Raw genomic sequence first — 17,054 nt, forward strand, 5'->3', positions numbered from 1 at the left:
CACCAGGGAAGCCCCTCACCCTTGTGTTCGATGTCTCCAGTAAGTCACACTCACACTCACAGTCACAAATGGAACTATATTTAAACCCTCCTTTAACTAAAAATTCAAGTTCAAATACTGTTCCAACTAGGTTTGGATACATGCATCACTTCCTAGCAATGTGGCTTTGGGCAGGTTTCTACACTTCTGTGCCTCACAAGTTTAGAATCTCATCGGGAAAATGGAACCAACTTCAAGGGGTTGTTTTGAAGGTTGAGTTAATTCATGGAAAGCAGAATTGGTATTGGGCACATAACAGCTCTCAAGTGCTGGCTATTGCTACAGCTTCGTCAACTTGATGGGGCTTTATCTGTCCTGGTTGCATTTCTCATTCAGTTATCAACATCTGCATGTTCTGGGCAACATTCTAAGCTCTTGGGAAATAGCCATTAACAAAGCAGACAAAATTCTACCAATAGGCCTGTGCTGGGATTGCTAGGTTGGGAATGGACGGCTGATTGGGGCCAGCTTTCAGTTTGTAGTTGCTTGTGGGGTAACTTCCCCTGAGGCCTCACAGCTGGGGGAAGTTCGAAGACCAGGAAGCCACCCAGGGGTGGAGTACGGAAAGGGAGGGACTTTACTGAAATGAAAGTGAAAGCAAAAAGCCTGCGTAAGAACCATAAGAAGTGTCTTTCAGGCTCTGCTGGGGAGACCAAGACTCCTCAAAGTGCAAGCAAGACTTTAGTCGCATTGGACCCTGCCAGTTTGTGCCAGCTCTGAAGCTTCAGCCCTTGCTAACTGGACCTTAGACCGTGATGGTGAGAGGAGGGTCTTGGGGATGGGGAGAATCCAAGAGGAATGCGCCTCTTGGCCAGGAATCTACAGGTATCCCAGGGCCTGGCAGACAACCCTCTCCCTACCCATCTCTTAGACCTGCTACAGGTCTGGGGAGAGACGGCTGGGATGACTTCCCCGCTAGGGAGTTGGTCCCCTAATCCATTGCCTCAGAGACAGTTCTATAACCTGCATCTCGGGATCATGAATTCCTTGTGTGGATGTGCCTTTTTCTGGAGAAAGAATCCATCGTTTTCATTAGATACTCAAAAGGGTTCTGTGACCCCGAAAAGTTTAAGAATTGCTCCAACCTTTATCTCCTGAGATCTTCCTCAACAAGTTCCTCCCCTCCTTATATTTCCATCTAAATGTCACCTTGACCTCTCTTCAGGGCGAGGGGAAGAACTGTTACTCTTCTGAGACCTAACCTTCCCCCTGTCTGCTGTGGTCCCCCCTTTCCTGACCCCTGATCGCCCCTGCTCATGCTAGACTAAGCCCTCTGCAGGCTGGTCCTGTCTCAGCCTGTTCACCCTTGATCCTCGGTGCCCAGCACAGTGCCTGGCATGCAGTAGGCGCTCAGTAAACAGCTGTTGAGTGAATGAATCTCATTTCCCTAGTTTCTTCAGTCTTTCTCCCTGATACTACCCCGTCTGTTACAAATATATAGGTCTCTTGCTTGGAAATTTTTCATTTGCCCCTCAAATGTTGAAGGAAGACACAGGCTCTAGAGGCCAGCCTGCCTGGTTCCAAATCCTGGTTCCTCCAATTGTGTGGCCCTGGGTAAGTTATTAGCCTTTCTAAAGTTTACAATCTAAGCCCCATTTCCTTATCTATTTGGTGGGAATGATGGTAACATTTCCACACAAGAATACCTACCTGCCAGAATTAAACGAAACAATCCCTAAAATACACAGTAAAAACTGAGCACGCTGCTTGGCACATACTGAGCGCTCAATACATGTTCATTATTGTTAATATTGCCAGTTCCCCAGTTCAGCCACCCCTCACTCCTCCCACTCTGGTAAAAGTGCTCTCCTAAAGGGCCTTTACATATTAGAAAGGAAAGAAGGAAGGTGGGTTCAGGAAACTGTATTTTTTTTAATATAAATTTATTTATTTTATTTATTTATTTTTGGCTGTGTTAGGTCTTCATTGCTGTGTGCGGGCTTTCTCCAGCTGCGGCGGGCAGGGGCCACTCTTCGTTGCAGTGCGCGGGCCTCATTGCGGTGGCCTCTCTTGTTACGGAGCACGGGCTCTAGGCACACGGGCTTCAGTAATTGTGGCACGTGGGCTCAGTAGTTGTGGCTCACAGGCTCCAGAGCACAGTCCCAGTAGTTCTGGCACACGGGCCCAGTTGCTCCGCGGCACGTGGGATCCTCCCGGACCAGGGCTTGAACCCGTGTCCCCTGCACTGGCAGGCGGACTCCTAACCACTGCGCCACCAGGGAAGCCCAGGAAACTGTATTTTTTTTTTTTTTCTTTCTGTACTTGGGCCTCTCACTGTTGTGGCCTCTCCCGTTGCGGAGCACAGGCTCCGGACACGCAGGCTCAGCGGCCATGGCTCATGGGCCTAGCCGCTCTGCGGCATGTGGGATCTTCCCGGACCGGGGCACGAACCCATGTCTCCTGCATCGGCAGGCGGACTCCCTACCACTGCGCCACCAGGGAAGCCCAGGAAACTGTATTTTTAAAAAATCACCCTAAATTTATTATTAAGAGACAGAGTCTATTAATGACATTGTGATGTCTATCTTCCCAGAATTTTTATGCATTAATAACATCCTCATGAATTAAAACATTTTAAATCATCAGAATAGGGAATGTATAGACAGCTTTATATTTTGCTTATTGTGAGCATTTTTTCATGTTAAATGTTTTTTATTACTGTCTTTTAATTGCTAAATATTTTATATTTAGCTGTTTCTTGTTGGACATGTAGATTTCCTTTTTTTTTCCATTGTAAACAAGGCTACAGTAATCATCCTTGTATGTGAACTGACCATCTCCTTATGATAAGCAGGACTGTTTTTTGTTGCTCAATCTCAGCGGTCATTCTCATGCCTCCTGGCAGAAGGCTTGTTAGCAGCACTGGGCACAGCTGCGGGCTCCTCTGCCTTAAACGTGTTGTTCTTCATGCCTGCTCTCCCTCAGGTTTCACTAGCCCCTCTGCATTCTCCTTGGCTGGTTCTTCCTTGTTCCCCTGATCTCTTAGTGTTGGTTGCCCCAGAAATCAGCCCTTGGACCTCTACATGTTGATCTCATTTAATTTTGTGACTTTAAATATCTCTGCTTGGATAATTTTCAAATTTATACTCATGGCCTGGACCCCTTCCCTGGATGCCACATCATAGAGGCAACCACCACTCTACATCTCTACTGGGATGTCAAATAAGCACTTCATCCCTAATATGTTCAAAGTAAACCCCAATCTCTCCCATCCAACGTATTTCCCATCTCGGCAAATGGCTCTCCTTCCCCTCAGTTGCTCAAGCCTAACAGCTTAGTGTCATCACAGACTCGTCTCTTTCTTCCACATCCTACTTCCAATCCATCAGCAACTTCAATCAATCTAAACTCTTTTTTTTTTTTTTTTTTTGTGGCACGCTTGCGCAGCTTGCTGGATCCTAGTTCCCCAACCAGGGATTGAACCCGTGCCCCCTGGAGTGGAAGTGTGGAGTCCTAACCACTGGACCGCCAGGGAATTCCCTCAATCAATCTGAACTCTTGACTACACCTCACCACCTCCACTGCTCACCTGGACACTGTCATGGCCTCCTAAGTGGTCTCCCTGTTAGTGCCCTTTCCCCACATCAGTCTATTCACACAACAGCCAAGTTATCCTGTTAGCATTTGAGCCTGCCTGCAGCCTCCCACCTCACTTTATGTGAAAGGCCCTTCATGGCCCCACTCTGTTTTCTGTGTGACTTTATCTCCCACCACTCCCCCCTCACTAGCTCTGCTCCAGCCACATTGGTCTCCTTGATGTTCCTCAAATACATACAATAAACTCCCACCTCAGGGCCTTTGCACTTGCCACTCCCTCCGCATAAAACTTTCCCCCACATATACACACGGCTGACTCCTTTATCTCCTTCAAGTATATGATCAAATATCTCAACGAGGCCTACTCTGATCACCCCAGTTAAAACTACTCCAACATTCTCTGTCCTTCCTTCTCTGTTTTTGTCCATAACACTTATCACTAACATACTGCAGATTTTACTTATTTATTGTGTTTATTATCTGGCTCATCCCCTAAAATGTAAACTCCACAGGGAAGTTTTGTCTGTTTGGTTCACTACTGTGTCCCCAGAGCCTAGAACAGGGACCGACACATGGTAGATGCCTGGTAGCTGATCGTTGCATGAGTGAATAAGGAAGCAAATGAGGGAGGGGACTTCCTGTAGCCCTCCTTTTCTTTTGCCTCTGTTTCATCACTCCTCTTCCTGTGTGTCTATGATGCTACCTAATCCTGGCCCTGGCCCTGACCATGCCTTCTTTTTCTTTTCTTTTTTAACATTTATTTATTTATTTTGGCTGCACCGGGTCTTAGTTACGGCACACAGGATCTTCGTTGCGGCATGCATACTCTTAATTGTGGCATGTGAACTCTTAGTTGCGGCATGCATGTGGGATCTAGTTCCCCGACCAGGGACCGAACCCAGGCCCCCTGCATTGGGAACACGGAGTCTTACCCACTGGACCACCAGGGAAGTCCCCATGCCTTCTTTTTCTTCTCTGCATTCCTTTATCTTTCCTGACCCCTGACTAGGTATCTTCAAAGATCACATTTTTAAGGGCTCTGTCCGTGATGAGTTCTTCCATCCTCTTGGCTTCTACCATTACCACATACTGTTCTAACCCAGAGTCCAATCCACCAAGTCCTGTCCCTGACACTCTGTGTCTTCAACAGCCTTGGGTTTGACTTAACTTTGGCCCATTAGGGCCAAAGTGTTTTTGTTTGGTTGGTTTTGTTTTTTGTTTGTTTGTTTTTGGCCACACCACATGGTTTCCAGGATCTCAGTTCCCCGACCACGGATTGAACCCAGGCCACAGCAGTGAAAGCCTGGAATCCTAACCACCAGTCCATCAGGGAACTCCCACCATTAGTTAACCTTGATGAACCTCAGGTTCCTCAACTATCAAAAGGGGATTATTAAAATACAAAACATTTAACATAGCACTCATCATATGCCGGGAACTACTTTTCCAAATAAAATTATACATAGGTAGAAATTGCTATTCCCACTTTACAGATGAAGAAACCAAGGCACAGAGAGTTAAATAACTTGCCCATTGTCTTGGCGGTAGTAAGAGGAGCTGAATGTAAGCCCCGGAGTTTTGGCCCCAGAACTTGTGCTCTTAACTGCTATATTACACTGCCTCTCAGTACTGCTATGATGAACAGAGATAGCATGAGATTTTATCTTAGGGGTGGTTAGGTTCTAAACTTGGCAAATAAGGTAGAAGAATGCATGTAGTCAAATGAACCTCAAATCATTAACTCACCCCTAAGTATCCAGAATTTACAGCCTCTCAATGAGCTCAGTGTAAAACGGATCCCTTTTTTTTTTCCAGTTGAGTACCAGATGGATACTGGCTTGCATTTAGAGACCAAGTTATCATGTTAGTTAAGTAAATAAATAGCATGTATAGTTGAATTCAAGTAAGTGACTACAATCAGCCTGTGTTGTCCTTAAGAAGTCTGTGATAGAGAAGTTTCAGTTGGGAGTTGGAGACAGGAGGCAGTTTTGTGATACTTAAATGGGATGGAGTCCAACTGTGCTGAGCACTTAGCAGGTCCCCAGTAACTGCTGGCTCTCTTCCCTTGCCTGCTGGGTCAATGACATTATACCAAATCCTTGGACACCCAAGTCTGCAACCTCAGTGTTGCATCGCCTCTCCAGTCTGTCCCCTCTTTCGCTTTAATACAGCATCCGGAGTCTGGCAGCTTTTCCTCTTGAGATGTACTCATCTGTGTGTGCTCCTTGTGCCCAGTGCCAGAGGTTCAGGTCAGCTCCTGTCACGTCTGTGAGAATTAGAGCCACAGATCTGGGCTTGTTCTCCTCACTCCCCAGTTCCTGCTGCTCCAGTTCATCCTGCCATCACTGCCAGCTTTTTTTTTTTTTTTTTTTTAAGTATAGTTGATTTACAATGTTATGTTAGTTTCAGGTGTACAGCAAAGTGATCCAGTTATACATATATGTATTCTTTTTCAGATTCTTTTCCATTATAGGTTATTGCAAGATATTGAATATAGTTCCCTGTGCTATATACAGTAGGTCCTTGTTTATCTATTTTCTATATAATAGTGTGCATCTGCTAATCCCAGACTCCTAATTTATCCCTCCTTCACCCCTTTTCCCCTTTGGTAACCATAAGTTTGTTTCCTATGTCTGTGAGTCTGTTTTTGTTTTGTAAATAAATTAATTTGTGTCATTTTTTTTTAGATTTCACATATAAGTGATATCATATGGTATTTGTCTTTCTCGACTTACTTCATTTAGTATGGTAATCTCTAGGTCCATCCATTGCTGTAAATGGCATTATTTCATTCTTTTTTATGGCTGAGTAAAATTCCAGTGTGTGTGTGTGTGTGTGTGTGTGTGTGTGTGTGTACACATAAATATATATAACATCTTTATTCATCTGTTGATGGACAGTTAACTTGCTTACATGTCTTGGCTATCGTAAATAGTGCTGCTATGAATATTGGCGTGCCTGTTTTTTTTTGAATTAGGGTTTTCATCTTTTCCGGATATATGTCCAGGAGCAGGATTGCTGGATCATATGGGTAACTCTACTTTTAGTTTTTTAAAGAGCCTCCATACTGTTTTCCATAGTGGCTGCTCCAATTTACATTCCCACCAACAGTGTAGGAGGGTTCCCTTTTCTCCACACCCTCTCCAGCCTTTATTATTTATAGACTTTTTGAGGATGGCCATTCTGACCGGTGTGAGGTGATACCTCATTGTAGTTTTCACTTGCATTTTTCTAATAATTAGCAATGTTGAGCATCTTTTCATGTGTCTGTTGCCCACCTGTATGTCTTCTTTGAAGAAATATCTATTTAGGTCTTCTGTCCATTTTTTTTTTTTTTTTTTTCCTGCGGTACGTGGGCCTCTCACTGTTGTGGCCTCTCCCGTTGCGGAGCACAGGCTCCGGACGCGCAGGCTCAGTGGCCATGGCTCACGGGCCCAGCCGCTCTGCAGCATGTGGGATCTTCCCGGACCGGGGCACGAACCCGTGTCCTCTGCATCGGCAGGCGGACTCTCAACCACTGCGCCACCAGGGAAGCCCATCTGTCCATTTTTTGATGACCGGATTGCGCTCTTTTCAACACTGTGTCCATCACCTCACTCCCCCTTTCAGAAATCTTCACCAGTTCCCCATTTTCCCACTGATAAACTCTCTGGCCTGAATTGTTTTGTTTGTTTGTTTGTTTTTCCTTGTATCCATTCACCAGTGGATGGACATTTTTGAATGTTTTTTTTTTAATTGTAATTATGAAGCTTTTAAAAATAAATTTACTTATTTATTTATTTAAAGCTATTTATTACATAGCATTGCCAATTACTAGATTGTCAAACAATATGTATAATTAGATCAAGATTTAAAGCAGAAATAAAAAGAGGATGGATTAAAGACTGAATCCAACTTTTATTTTTCATATTTATTTAAAATCAAGCCATTGGGCTTCCCTGGTGGCGCAGTGGTTGAGAGTCTGCCTGCCGATGCAGGGGACACAGGTTCGTGCCCCAGTCCAGGAAGATCCCACATGCCGTGGAGCGGCTGGGCCCATGAGCCATGGCCGCTGAGCCTGCACGTCTGGAGCCAGTGCTCTGCAACAGGAGAGGCCACAACAGTGAGAGTCCCGCGTACCACACACACACACACACAAAAAGCCATCTTTTTCAAATAAAAATCCAGATTTCTGGTTTCCCTTAGAAATGGGAAGATATAGGATACTGAGACCACGTTCCATGTGAAAAAACTTGGCTAGAGCCGAGAAGGGGTTGCCACTTTAGTTGGGACATGCTGTCTGCAGGATGTAACAGTCCCCACCTCTCCATATCACACTGCACCTGCTCCCCTGGCTCATTGATGTCATGTAACTGACCCTGAAAGTCACTGATTATTTCTCACTACTCAACTGGCATTATTTGGTCGAGCCCTAGTTTTCTTCTGCTTAAAATAGAGTGAACTCACACTGAATTATTCAACGCCCACTGTAATATGTTCCCGTTCTGTCATTCGTTCATTCATTCACTCCATTCATTCATTCAACACGGGTTTACTGAATGCCTGTTTGTGCCAGGGGCTCTGCTGAACACGTGGGACACAGAGATGGCCAGGACAGAGTCCCGTCCTCCCCGGTGAGCTCACACTTCCCTGAGCTGACCTTATTTATCAGGCTTCCAACCACAGGGTGAGCTCTCCATCCCACAAACAAAGGTGCATTTATTCCCATCCCTGGTGTCACTCCCCTGCCCATTTGTCAGCTCTCTCTGGATCTGCTCCAAATCACACCCAGCCTGAAAGGCTGCTTGGTACAGCAGAAAGGGTGGCAGTCATGGGACAAGCTGGGAGATGTGGGGTAAATTACTCCCCTACTCTGAGTTTGATTTCTTCACTGTAAAGCATAGACTAAGAGTCGAGAGTCAAACTGCCTAGGGCCAAATGACTTCGGGTAAGTAACTTGACTTCTCTGAGCTACTGTTGCCTCATCTGCAAAATAAGAAGAGCGTGTTTATTTCATAAGGTTGTTGCAAGACATGAGTGGTATAATCCATATAAAGGGCTTAGCACATGTTAGCTGATAGTCTTATGACATCTTGCAACTGTAAGCCCCTACTACTCCTCGAGGCCTCCCTAGTTGTGTTAACCCCTTTGGGACGGTCCCTCCTCCAAATTCCCGCTGTCCTCCACCATCAGCCTCTCCTCCACCATCAGTCGTGATTGTGCGCTGTCTTGAGTACCGTTTGTTTGTCTGTCTGTTTGAAATATTATTTATTTTGGCTGTGCTGGATCTTAGTTGCAGCATGCGGGATCTTCGTTGTGGCATAAAGACTCTTAGTTGTGGCATGCACGCGGGATCTAGTTCCCCGACTGGGGATCGAACCCAGACAGGCTGCATTGGGAGCACAGTCTTACCCACTGGACCACCAGGGAAGTCCCTTGAGTACCGTTTTATACAGGCCTAAGTGTTGGACCCTTTTCTTCCACTGCCTGTGTCATGCCCAGTACCTCATAGCAGGAGCTCAATCAGTGTTTGTTAAACTCTAAGTCTCCAGGAATGACCCAGCCGTGGCTGCTGCAAAGTCTCCTGCCTTTCAGAGCAGCTGAGATGGGGGCAGCCAGGCTGGGCCAGGACAAGCCCAGGGCAAGGTAAAGGGGTTGGGCTGTTCTCAGGCTGAGCATCAACTCTGCTCCTGGAGTGTCCAGAATAGCAGCCCCCTTTCCCTGGGTCATTCATTCTCTGGAAAGGCAGGTGGATGTCTGGTTGTTCCCCTCTGCTCCAATAGGCCCTCCAAGCCCTTCAGGAGGAACAGGCCAAACTAAAGACCAGGCTACAGGAGCTGAAAAGGAAGCTCAGGGACAACCCCCAAGACAAGGTAAGCTGGGAGGGGGTATGGCCTGGTAGAAAGAGCTGGGGAGGTCTTGGTTTCACTACTGCCTCTGCCATTTCCTTGCTGTGTGACCTCGAGTGTGTTACTTGAACTCTCTGAACCTGTCTGCTTCTCTGTAAAGTGGAGCTACCTACCTCACAGGCTTGTGTGAGGACAAACTAAGATTTTGTTATGTAAAGTGCCAGTACATGCTTGACCCACATTCATCCACTTAGTTACCCAGCTCTTCTTTCAGTATTCATCCCTGGCACTCAGCATCAGTGGCATGTAATTGGGGGTGCTTTCCTCCTGGGAGTGGGGCGCTCTCCCAACCCTGAAATCTGCATCAGCCTCTCCTCCCCCACCTCCAGGTTCCATTCCCAGTGCCTGAGGCCCCCCTGGTGTTCCGAGGAGACATTCAGCAGGGCAAAGAAGCGGCCAAGTCTGTGGTTTCTAACCTGCGGATCTGTTACCCTCTGCCTGGAGGCTCTGCTCTGGTCACCTTTGATGACCCCAATGGTGAGCTCCGGGAAACCTTGGGAGGGAGGCTGGGAGGCTTCCTAAGTACCGACCCTGCTCCCCCACCCAGTGGCCAAGCAGGTGCTGCAGCAAACGGAGCACACGATCGATGTGGAAGGGTTCCGACTGCGGGTGCAGGTCCAGCCCTTGGAGCTGCCCATGCTGACCACCATCCAGGTGACAGAATGGCAGGGCCCTGGGATCTGCACGGGGCCCCATGCACCTGGGCACAAGGGAGTGGGGTGTGCCTGGGATGACTCCCTCCTGCCTCCCCCTAGGTGTCCAGCCAGATGAATGAACAGAGAGTACTGGTCAGTGGGTTTCCTGCCGGGCTTAAGCTAAGTGAGGAGGAGCTGCTGGACAAGTTGGAGATCTTCTTTGGCAAGAGCAAGAACGGGGGTGGCGATGTGGAGATGCGGGAACTGCTGCAAGGCGGTGTCATGCTGGGCTTCACTAAGGATACAGGTAAGGGCCTTGTCGGTGAGATGAGAGCAGAGGCACCAGGCCACAGGAGGGGGAGCCCTTGATGCGGAAGGTCTCCCGCTCCCTCTCCCTGCAGTGGCCCAGCACCTGTGCCAGATGGGCCAGTTCACAGTGCCACTGGGTAAGCAGCAGCTCCCTCTGAGAGTCTCTCCCTACATGAGTGGAAAGATCCAGAAGGCCGAGGTAAGTGGGCAGGTGGAGGATGGGGGCTGGACCTGGTCACCTGTCTGCCTGGCAGAAACTTGCCCAAGAAGGATCACAGCCCCGAAACCCCATTGACCTACCCACTACCAACCTCTCCAGGCCTCCTGCCCCCTCCCATACTCCCACGGTCGCCACCTGCCCTGCCCTCTGCCCCCCCACCCCGACCCCCCAGCCCAACCTGCACGAGCCCTTGCCCAGCTCCCGGCTCCTTTTCCAGGTCAGGTCCCTGCCAGTGCCCCACTCGGTGCTGGTGCTCAACATTCCCGATGTCCTGGATGGCCCGGAGCTACAAGACGTCCTGGAGATCCACTTCCAGAAGCCCACCCGTGGAGGCGGGGAGGTGGAAGCCGTGACAGTCATGCCCCTGGGACAGCAGGGCCTGGCGGTCTTCACTGCCAAGTTGGGCTAGGAGCCTGCCCTGCTCATCACCCCCCGCCCCTCTGCCAAGGTTCTCAAACCAGGCTGGGGTTGGACGCATATACAGGAGAGAGAGATCGTGCTGGTCAATGGCAGGAGGGACTATGAGTTGTGAAATGCTGCCCCGAGAACAGTAAAAGCGCCTGCATTGCATGATCTTCCTCATTTCGTTTCAAGAAAGGAAACTTGATTAGGCCATGGGAGAAGGCTGGGGGGAGGGAGAAACCCTAGCCTTCCACTAGCAGCACTGGCCTTCCACAAGCTCCCCTTCCCCTCCACTATCAGAGGCAACATCCAGGACCCAGGGTTTGGCTTTTTATTGACACAAACACAAAGGCAGCTTCGGTAACCATAATGGGGTGGGTACACAAAAGTGAAAATCGCACTTCACACATTTAGGCCTCGTTCAGATGATGAAGAGGCTGAGCCCCTCCCCCCACCTCCCAATGGCAGTGGCTTGGGCAATAACCCGCCCTAATTCCACATCCAAGGGCAGAGGGACTTACAGCCCTAGCCCCGGGAAGTCCCCACTTTGGTTCCAGTGGTCCAGGTCCTAAGCCTACGCTTTGACCCCCTGTTCCATCTCCCCACCCATGTAAACAAAGTTTGGGGCTGAGTCTGAAAAGCTGCCTCCCTGCTCTGAGGAGACAGTGGGCCTCCGTGACTACATGGGGAACATGCTTCGATTTTTACTTTGGTCCCAGAACAAGACACAGATGGCATCGCCTCTCAGAGCTCTGGCTGGTAAGTGCCACACTTAGCTACAAGGCTGAGAAAGCTTCCCCCCCTCTTTCGCCTCAACCACCATAGAGAAATGACAGCCCCAGAGACAGGACATGGCACAGGCCCCCGGAGGCTAGGGGCTGGCCCCCCACACACCGGCACACACACGGATTTTTGGCAGTGCTATGGGACTGGGGAGCAGCGAAACCCCAGCTCCAGCAGAACAAGGAAGGCACTGGGGAGGACGGGGGGAGGAGGTGTGAGGCAGGGACCCCTACACACACAAGCAAGCTTTCCATGGCTAAGGCACTGAGAACAAATCCAGAGAACTCAGTGAAGAGGAGGGGGCTCCGTGTCCCTCCCATAGAGTGGTGACCTAGGGCAGCAGGTCTGACTCCCGCCCCTGCTGGAAGAGGCACCCCTGCTGGAGAGTGGCAGAACCCCTGGAGGTGGGAGAAGCCGATTGTGCTCGAGAAATTGGGGACAAGAGGACGAGGCCTTACAACAAGGTGGGCGCTGGCTGGCCCGGGTTGAAGGGACACTAGGGCGACACAGGGACATGCTGGATTCACACAGATTGGCCCCATATCCTGAGCTGGCATTTCGATTCTTTGGGGAGGTGTGGGGCGGGGGCAGGAGGGGAGACGAGGCGGAGGCGGAGAACAGGACGGGAAGGGATTGGCTAACCTTGGCACAAAAGCAGCACAGCGAGGCCCAGGGAAAGGGTGGGGGCAGGAAGCGGCAGGCCTCTCTCTGACCCTCCCTGTCCCCTTGGCAGGGCCCAGACATGCAAGTGGTCACTTCCCAACCTCTTCAGAGGGCAGGAAGCGGGGAGGGGGAAGCCCTGACTAAAGAGGAAGAACAGGACAGGGGAGAGGACATCACCGCAGAGACCTTGGGGGGAAAGAGGGCAGCGCATTGTGATAGAGGATGAACCGCGAGGGTCTGGTGGCCAACAGCACATGGCTTCCCAGCTTCTCTCTTCCCCGGGCCCTGAGGGTCTCCCAGCCCCCTGCCTAGTTCTCCTTCTCCGGCCCAGGCACCAGGAGGACTTTGCCCACGTTTCTCTTCTCCTGCATCTGCCTCATGGCATCCGCCACCTGGAGAGGAAGACAAGACTCTGCTCCCAGCGCCATTCGGCCCGTCCAGGGCGCCGGCCTAAAGGAGTCAGCCCTCCTCCTCCCAGGACTCCTCCCCTAGGGACCCCAGCCTTCACGGGTCCTACCCAGGCCCTCCCTGCAGGGCCATCACACTCACCTTCTCGAAGGGCCACACGGAGTCGATGTGGGGTTTGATGTGGCCCTGGTTGTACAGAGCCACGAGGCGGGTCACCACACCGCTGACCAGCCCCGCCTCGCCCTCCAGGTAGCCCAGGTGGAAGCCACACACGGCTCGGTTGGCCGGCAGCAGCTGCAGGGCTGTCACGCTGAACTGGTTCCACCACGTGCGCGCCACGGCCATCAGGTTCCGCTTGGGGCCCGTTAGCAAGTTGGCCATTCCTGAGGGACAAGGGGACAAGCCTGTGAGTCCAGGTGCCAGGCACACCCCTGTGTGTCCAGATCCAAGCTCGTCTGCCCCCTGCGGGCCCCTTACAATTATCCATACCAGCGCCCGGCAGTGACAGGAGAACCTCCCACCTGCTGGCTACCTGGCCCAGATGGACTCTCGCCGACTCAAAGATTGCTCTAAGCTTTACATATCTGTTTATTTTTGGTGTGAAGTCGTTTTTTTAAATGGAAATGCAACTTGCCCAAGAAGCCCAGGAGGTAGGACAGAGGAAGGCAGACTGGTAGATACTGACTGCATCAGGAATAATCCCCAAACAAGAACACGGAGAGAACACAGAATTTGCTATGACTCATGAACGAGAAGGACAGTAGCTACACCCAGGAGGGAGCAATGTGAATGCAATATCCAGCACCATGCTAACCGTGATGCTTCCTACAGAGCACCGGAATCTCTGTCCCTTCTGCATTCCAAAGCCCCGGGCCCCTATATCCTACCCCCCAGGCCCCACCCTGCTTCCCCTAACTCCCCCTCCAGCCCCGGCCCACTAACTCACCATAAGTGACTACTTTGCCCATGGGTTTGAGGAGGTTGTAGCCCTTGGCCGTATCTGACCCACCCAGAGGGTCCAGGACGATGTCCACTCCTGTCAGAAAGTAGGGGGCCCAGGAACAGCATTAGGATTCACAGATCTGGAGACCCCCCTCCCTGTCCCATGCCATCCTATCCCATCCCACTCCCTGACCCCACCTTTGGGAGAGATCTTCTTGACCTCCTCTACGTAGTCAGTCGTGTGGTAGTCGATGGGGTGTGTGACTCCGCTCTCCTTCAGCACCTCATGCTTGCTGGCTGAGGCCGTTCCGAACACCGTCACATTCTCTACTGTATGGCACAGCTGCACGGCAGCCATACCCACACCCCCTAAAGCAAGACACTTTCATAAAGAGGGGATGTAGCGTCGTCCAGCCACCACTCTCCATTCTCACCTCTCAAGGATCCAGCCCATCACCTTCATTTTGACTGGGCTCATCTTGAGGCTTTCTCCCATCATTCCATGTCTAATTTCCAAGATTGAGAACTGGGGGGAAGGTGGCTGGCAAGGAGGGGGTGCTGGGCAAGGGCATGTTGCTATGGATAGCACACCAGGCTGGACCTGGTGCCTGAATGCTACCACGGCAACAACACTGCAGAGGCCTCTGGGCACCATAGGCCAAGGCAGCTAGTGTTGCCATGACAACAGTCCAGACAAGCAGCAGGGAAGAGGCCCGGAAGGAGATCTGGGTGGGGTAAGGAAAGGGGATAAATGGAGGGTGCCTGTCACCTGCAGCCATGTGTACCAAGACGCTGTGGCCAGGCCGTAGGTTGCCAAAGTCAAAGAGGACCATGTAGGCTGTGATATAATTGACCAGCAACGCAGCAGCTTCTTCGAAGGTCATGGCCTCGGGCATTAGGAAGGTCTGGGCCGAAGGCACAGTCACCTCCTCCTGCCACATGCCTGACCGGATCAACACCATCACCCGGTCTCCCACCTTGAAGAATGGAAAAAGAAACAGATTCACTTTGCTGTACAGCAGAAACTAACACAACATTGTAGATCAACTATAATTTAAAAAAAAAAGAATGGAAAAAGAGCATCACTCATTCACTCATTCATTCACCCACTGGTAATTTATGACCTTCTACTATGCGCACGGCCCTCTTCCCAGCAAAAAAGTAATAGTACAAGCAGCAGCAGTACTCGTGGTAATGGTTATAATAATAACAATAGTAATAATAATACCATCAATAACAACTTATCTTTACTGACTGCTTACCAACGGCCAGGCCCTATTGTAAGTGCTCTACATATAAACACTCAATCCTCACGTCAGCCCCCTGAGGGAGATACTATCCTTATCTCCATTTTACAGATCTTACACTTTATTATTGTGTAAGATCCCTGAATGCAAGAAGCTTACAGTTAGGGCAGCATGACATATTGAAGAGACCAAACTGCTTAGGTTTAAAAAAAAAAAAAAGGGCTCCACTGTTTACTGACACTATGACCTTGGGCAAATAAAAATTATCTAACCTTTTTGAGCCCCAGTTTTCCTAACAGGGCAGTTAATGAGGATTAAGTAGGAAAAAACCAGTGGTTTTTAGCCTCATGTCTGACACATAGTAAGAACTTCGTAGTGTTAGCTAATAATAAGGACAACAATGATGACAAGTATCAGAGCAAGGAGGGGAGGTCACCAATCCATTAACTGAAGGAAGAGGGCCGTATGCTGTAAGTGCCACATACCCAAGTGCAGGTAAAGGCCTCTGAGCAGTTAGGGCTGTTACCTCAGGAGAAGTATCTGAGCCGCCACTGGGGGCTCAGAAAGAAGCTTCACCCAGAGACTGGGCGGGCGGAGGAGTGATGGCCAAGGAGAGCCACACAATCCCACCTACTAGGAAAAGGCATCCCCCCTCCCCTTCCCCACATCCTCAGCCACCTGCACAAGAGCCTCCTTGCAGGAGGGAAAGGGAGCAAAGGAAGCAGAACCTTCCCCTCCAGTTTAACAACTGGGGTCAAGGGGAAGACAGGGGAAAGGGGCCAGTCTCCAGAGGAAGGCCTCTCATGGTCCTCTGAAGAGCATGCAGAGGGAGGTGTGGGTGCTGTTCCAGGACAATCCGAGTCTGTCTTGGTCCCTGCCAGGAATGATGGGAATTCTGTACATTAACGAGACTTGGGATCCATGGGGCAGGGGGATGGGACTCCCACACATACCCTTTTTCATGTCCACACACCACTGAGGAGGAGTACTGAGGGCAGAGTAGGACCTTTCTCTGCAAGCACTGGCCTGAGGAATGGAAGCATCCCACCCCAGGACTCAGGACTAGTGGACTCTGACCACAGGAGAGCTGGGGAAAGTGTAGTGGTCAGTCCAGGTGGTGACCAGTCACAGATTTGGCCCAGAACAAGGTCCACTTACCCAGGCTAATGCTCACCCCTCAGCCCATTATAGGGCAGGCCCATGACCCTTCCCCAGCCCAGATATCAGGAGGGAGGGGGGGGGCTCTCCCCTCTGAATCCAGCCTCTTACATCATATTCTTACCCTGGACAGGATATCCTGTATTTACGAAGCGGAAAGTGTGGGGAGAAGAGGTTAGGTGGTTGGCCTTCAGCAGTAACATGAACTATTACTCCCCCCACCAAAAAAAAAAAAAAAAATTCTTCTTAGCACCTTCTTAGAGTAGGATTATTTAGAAGTCAGTGGAAAGGGTGGGGCCAGAGCTGATTCCACGGAGAAGCCCTTTAAGGAGGAAGGAGACGTATGCCTGTACAATAAATCCAAAAATTCCAGCTCTGAGCTCTGGGACCCGCAGGTCTGGCAAGAAGAAAGTCTGCATTTGATGAGTCTCTCTTGCAGGGGCCAGATTTGAAAAGAAACCCCTAAACAAATGACGTGCAAAGGCCTCACCCCAAGTCTCTCAAAAAGTTGGCCATTTGAAACTCTCCGGTGCCTGGGGCTGTAGCCAAGATTAATGATAAACAAAAAGGAGTCACAGACCGGCAGAGCTGGGCCAACCTGCTCACGGTGCCACACCCCCCTCCCCAGTCCAAATGGGCACCGGCCCGGTTTCTGAGTAGAGGGTCCTCTACGAGAAGACAGAGGTGGGTTCCGCCCAAAGTTCCCAAGGGCAGCCCGGGGTCGTGGTCCGCTGGCTGAGTCACCGGAGGAGGAGACAGTGCAGTCACGGGAGACAGAGAGCCCAAGACAAAGATCCAGACACCCAATCTCGCCCCCCACCCC

The 17,054-nt window shown here is 50.3% G+C and overlaps 2 protein-coding genes across 2 annotated transcripts in view; one reads left to right on the top strand and one right to left on the bottom strand.

Moving 5' to 3' along the window:
• Nucleotides 1-608: 608 nt before the first annotated feature.
• IFI35 (interferon induced protein 35) lies at nucleotides 609-11,198 on the top strand. The gene is made up of 7 exons (XM_007449880.1): nucleotides 609-797; nucleotides 9,339-9,428; nucleotides 9,794-9,941; nucleotides 10,012-10,118; nucleotides 10,220-10,406; nucleotides 10,501-10,607; nucleotides 10,846-11,198. The coding sequence occupies exons 1-7, from the start codon at nucleotides 795-797 to the stop codon at nucleotides 11,035-11,037; spliced, it is 834 nt and encodes a 277-aa protein (XP_007449942.1). The 5' UTR covers nucleotides 609-794; the 3' UTR covers nucleotides 11,038-11,198.
• Nucleotides 11,199-11,338: 140 nt separating this feature from the next.
• Nucleotides 11,339-17,054, bottom strand: part of VAT1 (vesicle amine transport 1) — a 6,874-nt gene continuing 1,158 nt past the window's right edge. The window contains exons 2-6 of the mRNA XM_007449881.1: nucleotides 14,596-14,803; nucleotides 14,025-14,195; nucleotides 13,831-13,920; nucleotides 13,026-13,267; nucleotides 11,339-12,868 (exon numbers count right to left, since the gene is read on the bottom strand). Of these exons, the coding sequence (XP_007449943.1) occupies nucleotides 12,785-12,868; nucleotides 13,026-13,267; nucleotides 13,831-13,920; nucleotides 14,025-14,195; nucleotides 14,596-14,803 (795 nt within the window). The 3' untranslated portion in view covers nucleotides 11,339-12,784. The remainder of the gene's footprint in view (nucleotides 12,869-13,025; nucleotides 13,268-13,830; nucleotides 13,921-14,024; nucleotides 14,196-14,595; nucleotides 14,804-17,054) is intronic.

The sequence above is a fragment of the Lipotes vexillifer genome, unplaced genomic scaffold, assembly GCF_000442215.2.
Source record: "Lipotes vexillifer unplaced genomic scaffold, Lipotes_vexillifer_v1.1 scaffold2106, whole genome shotgun sequence".
Classification (NCBI taxonomy): domain Eukaryota; kingdom Metazoa; phylum Chordata; class Mammalia; order Artiodactyla; family Lipotidae; genus Lipotes; species Lipotes vexillifer.

Coding starts and splice junctions, on each gene's coding strand:
- IFI35 (XM_007449880.1), top strand. Junction 9,429..9,793: donor GGGACAACCCCCAAGACAAG/GTAAGCTGGGAG, acceptor CCCCACCTCCAG/GTTCCATTCCCAGTGCCTGA. Junction 10,407..10,500: donor GGGCTTCACTAAGGATACAG/GTAAGGGCCTTG, acceptor CTCTCCCTGCAG/TGGCCCAGCACCTGTGCCAG.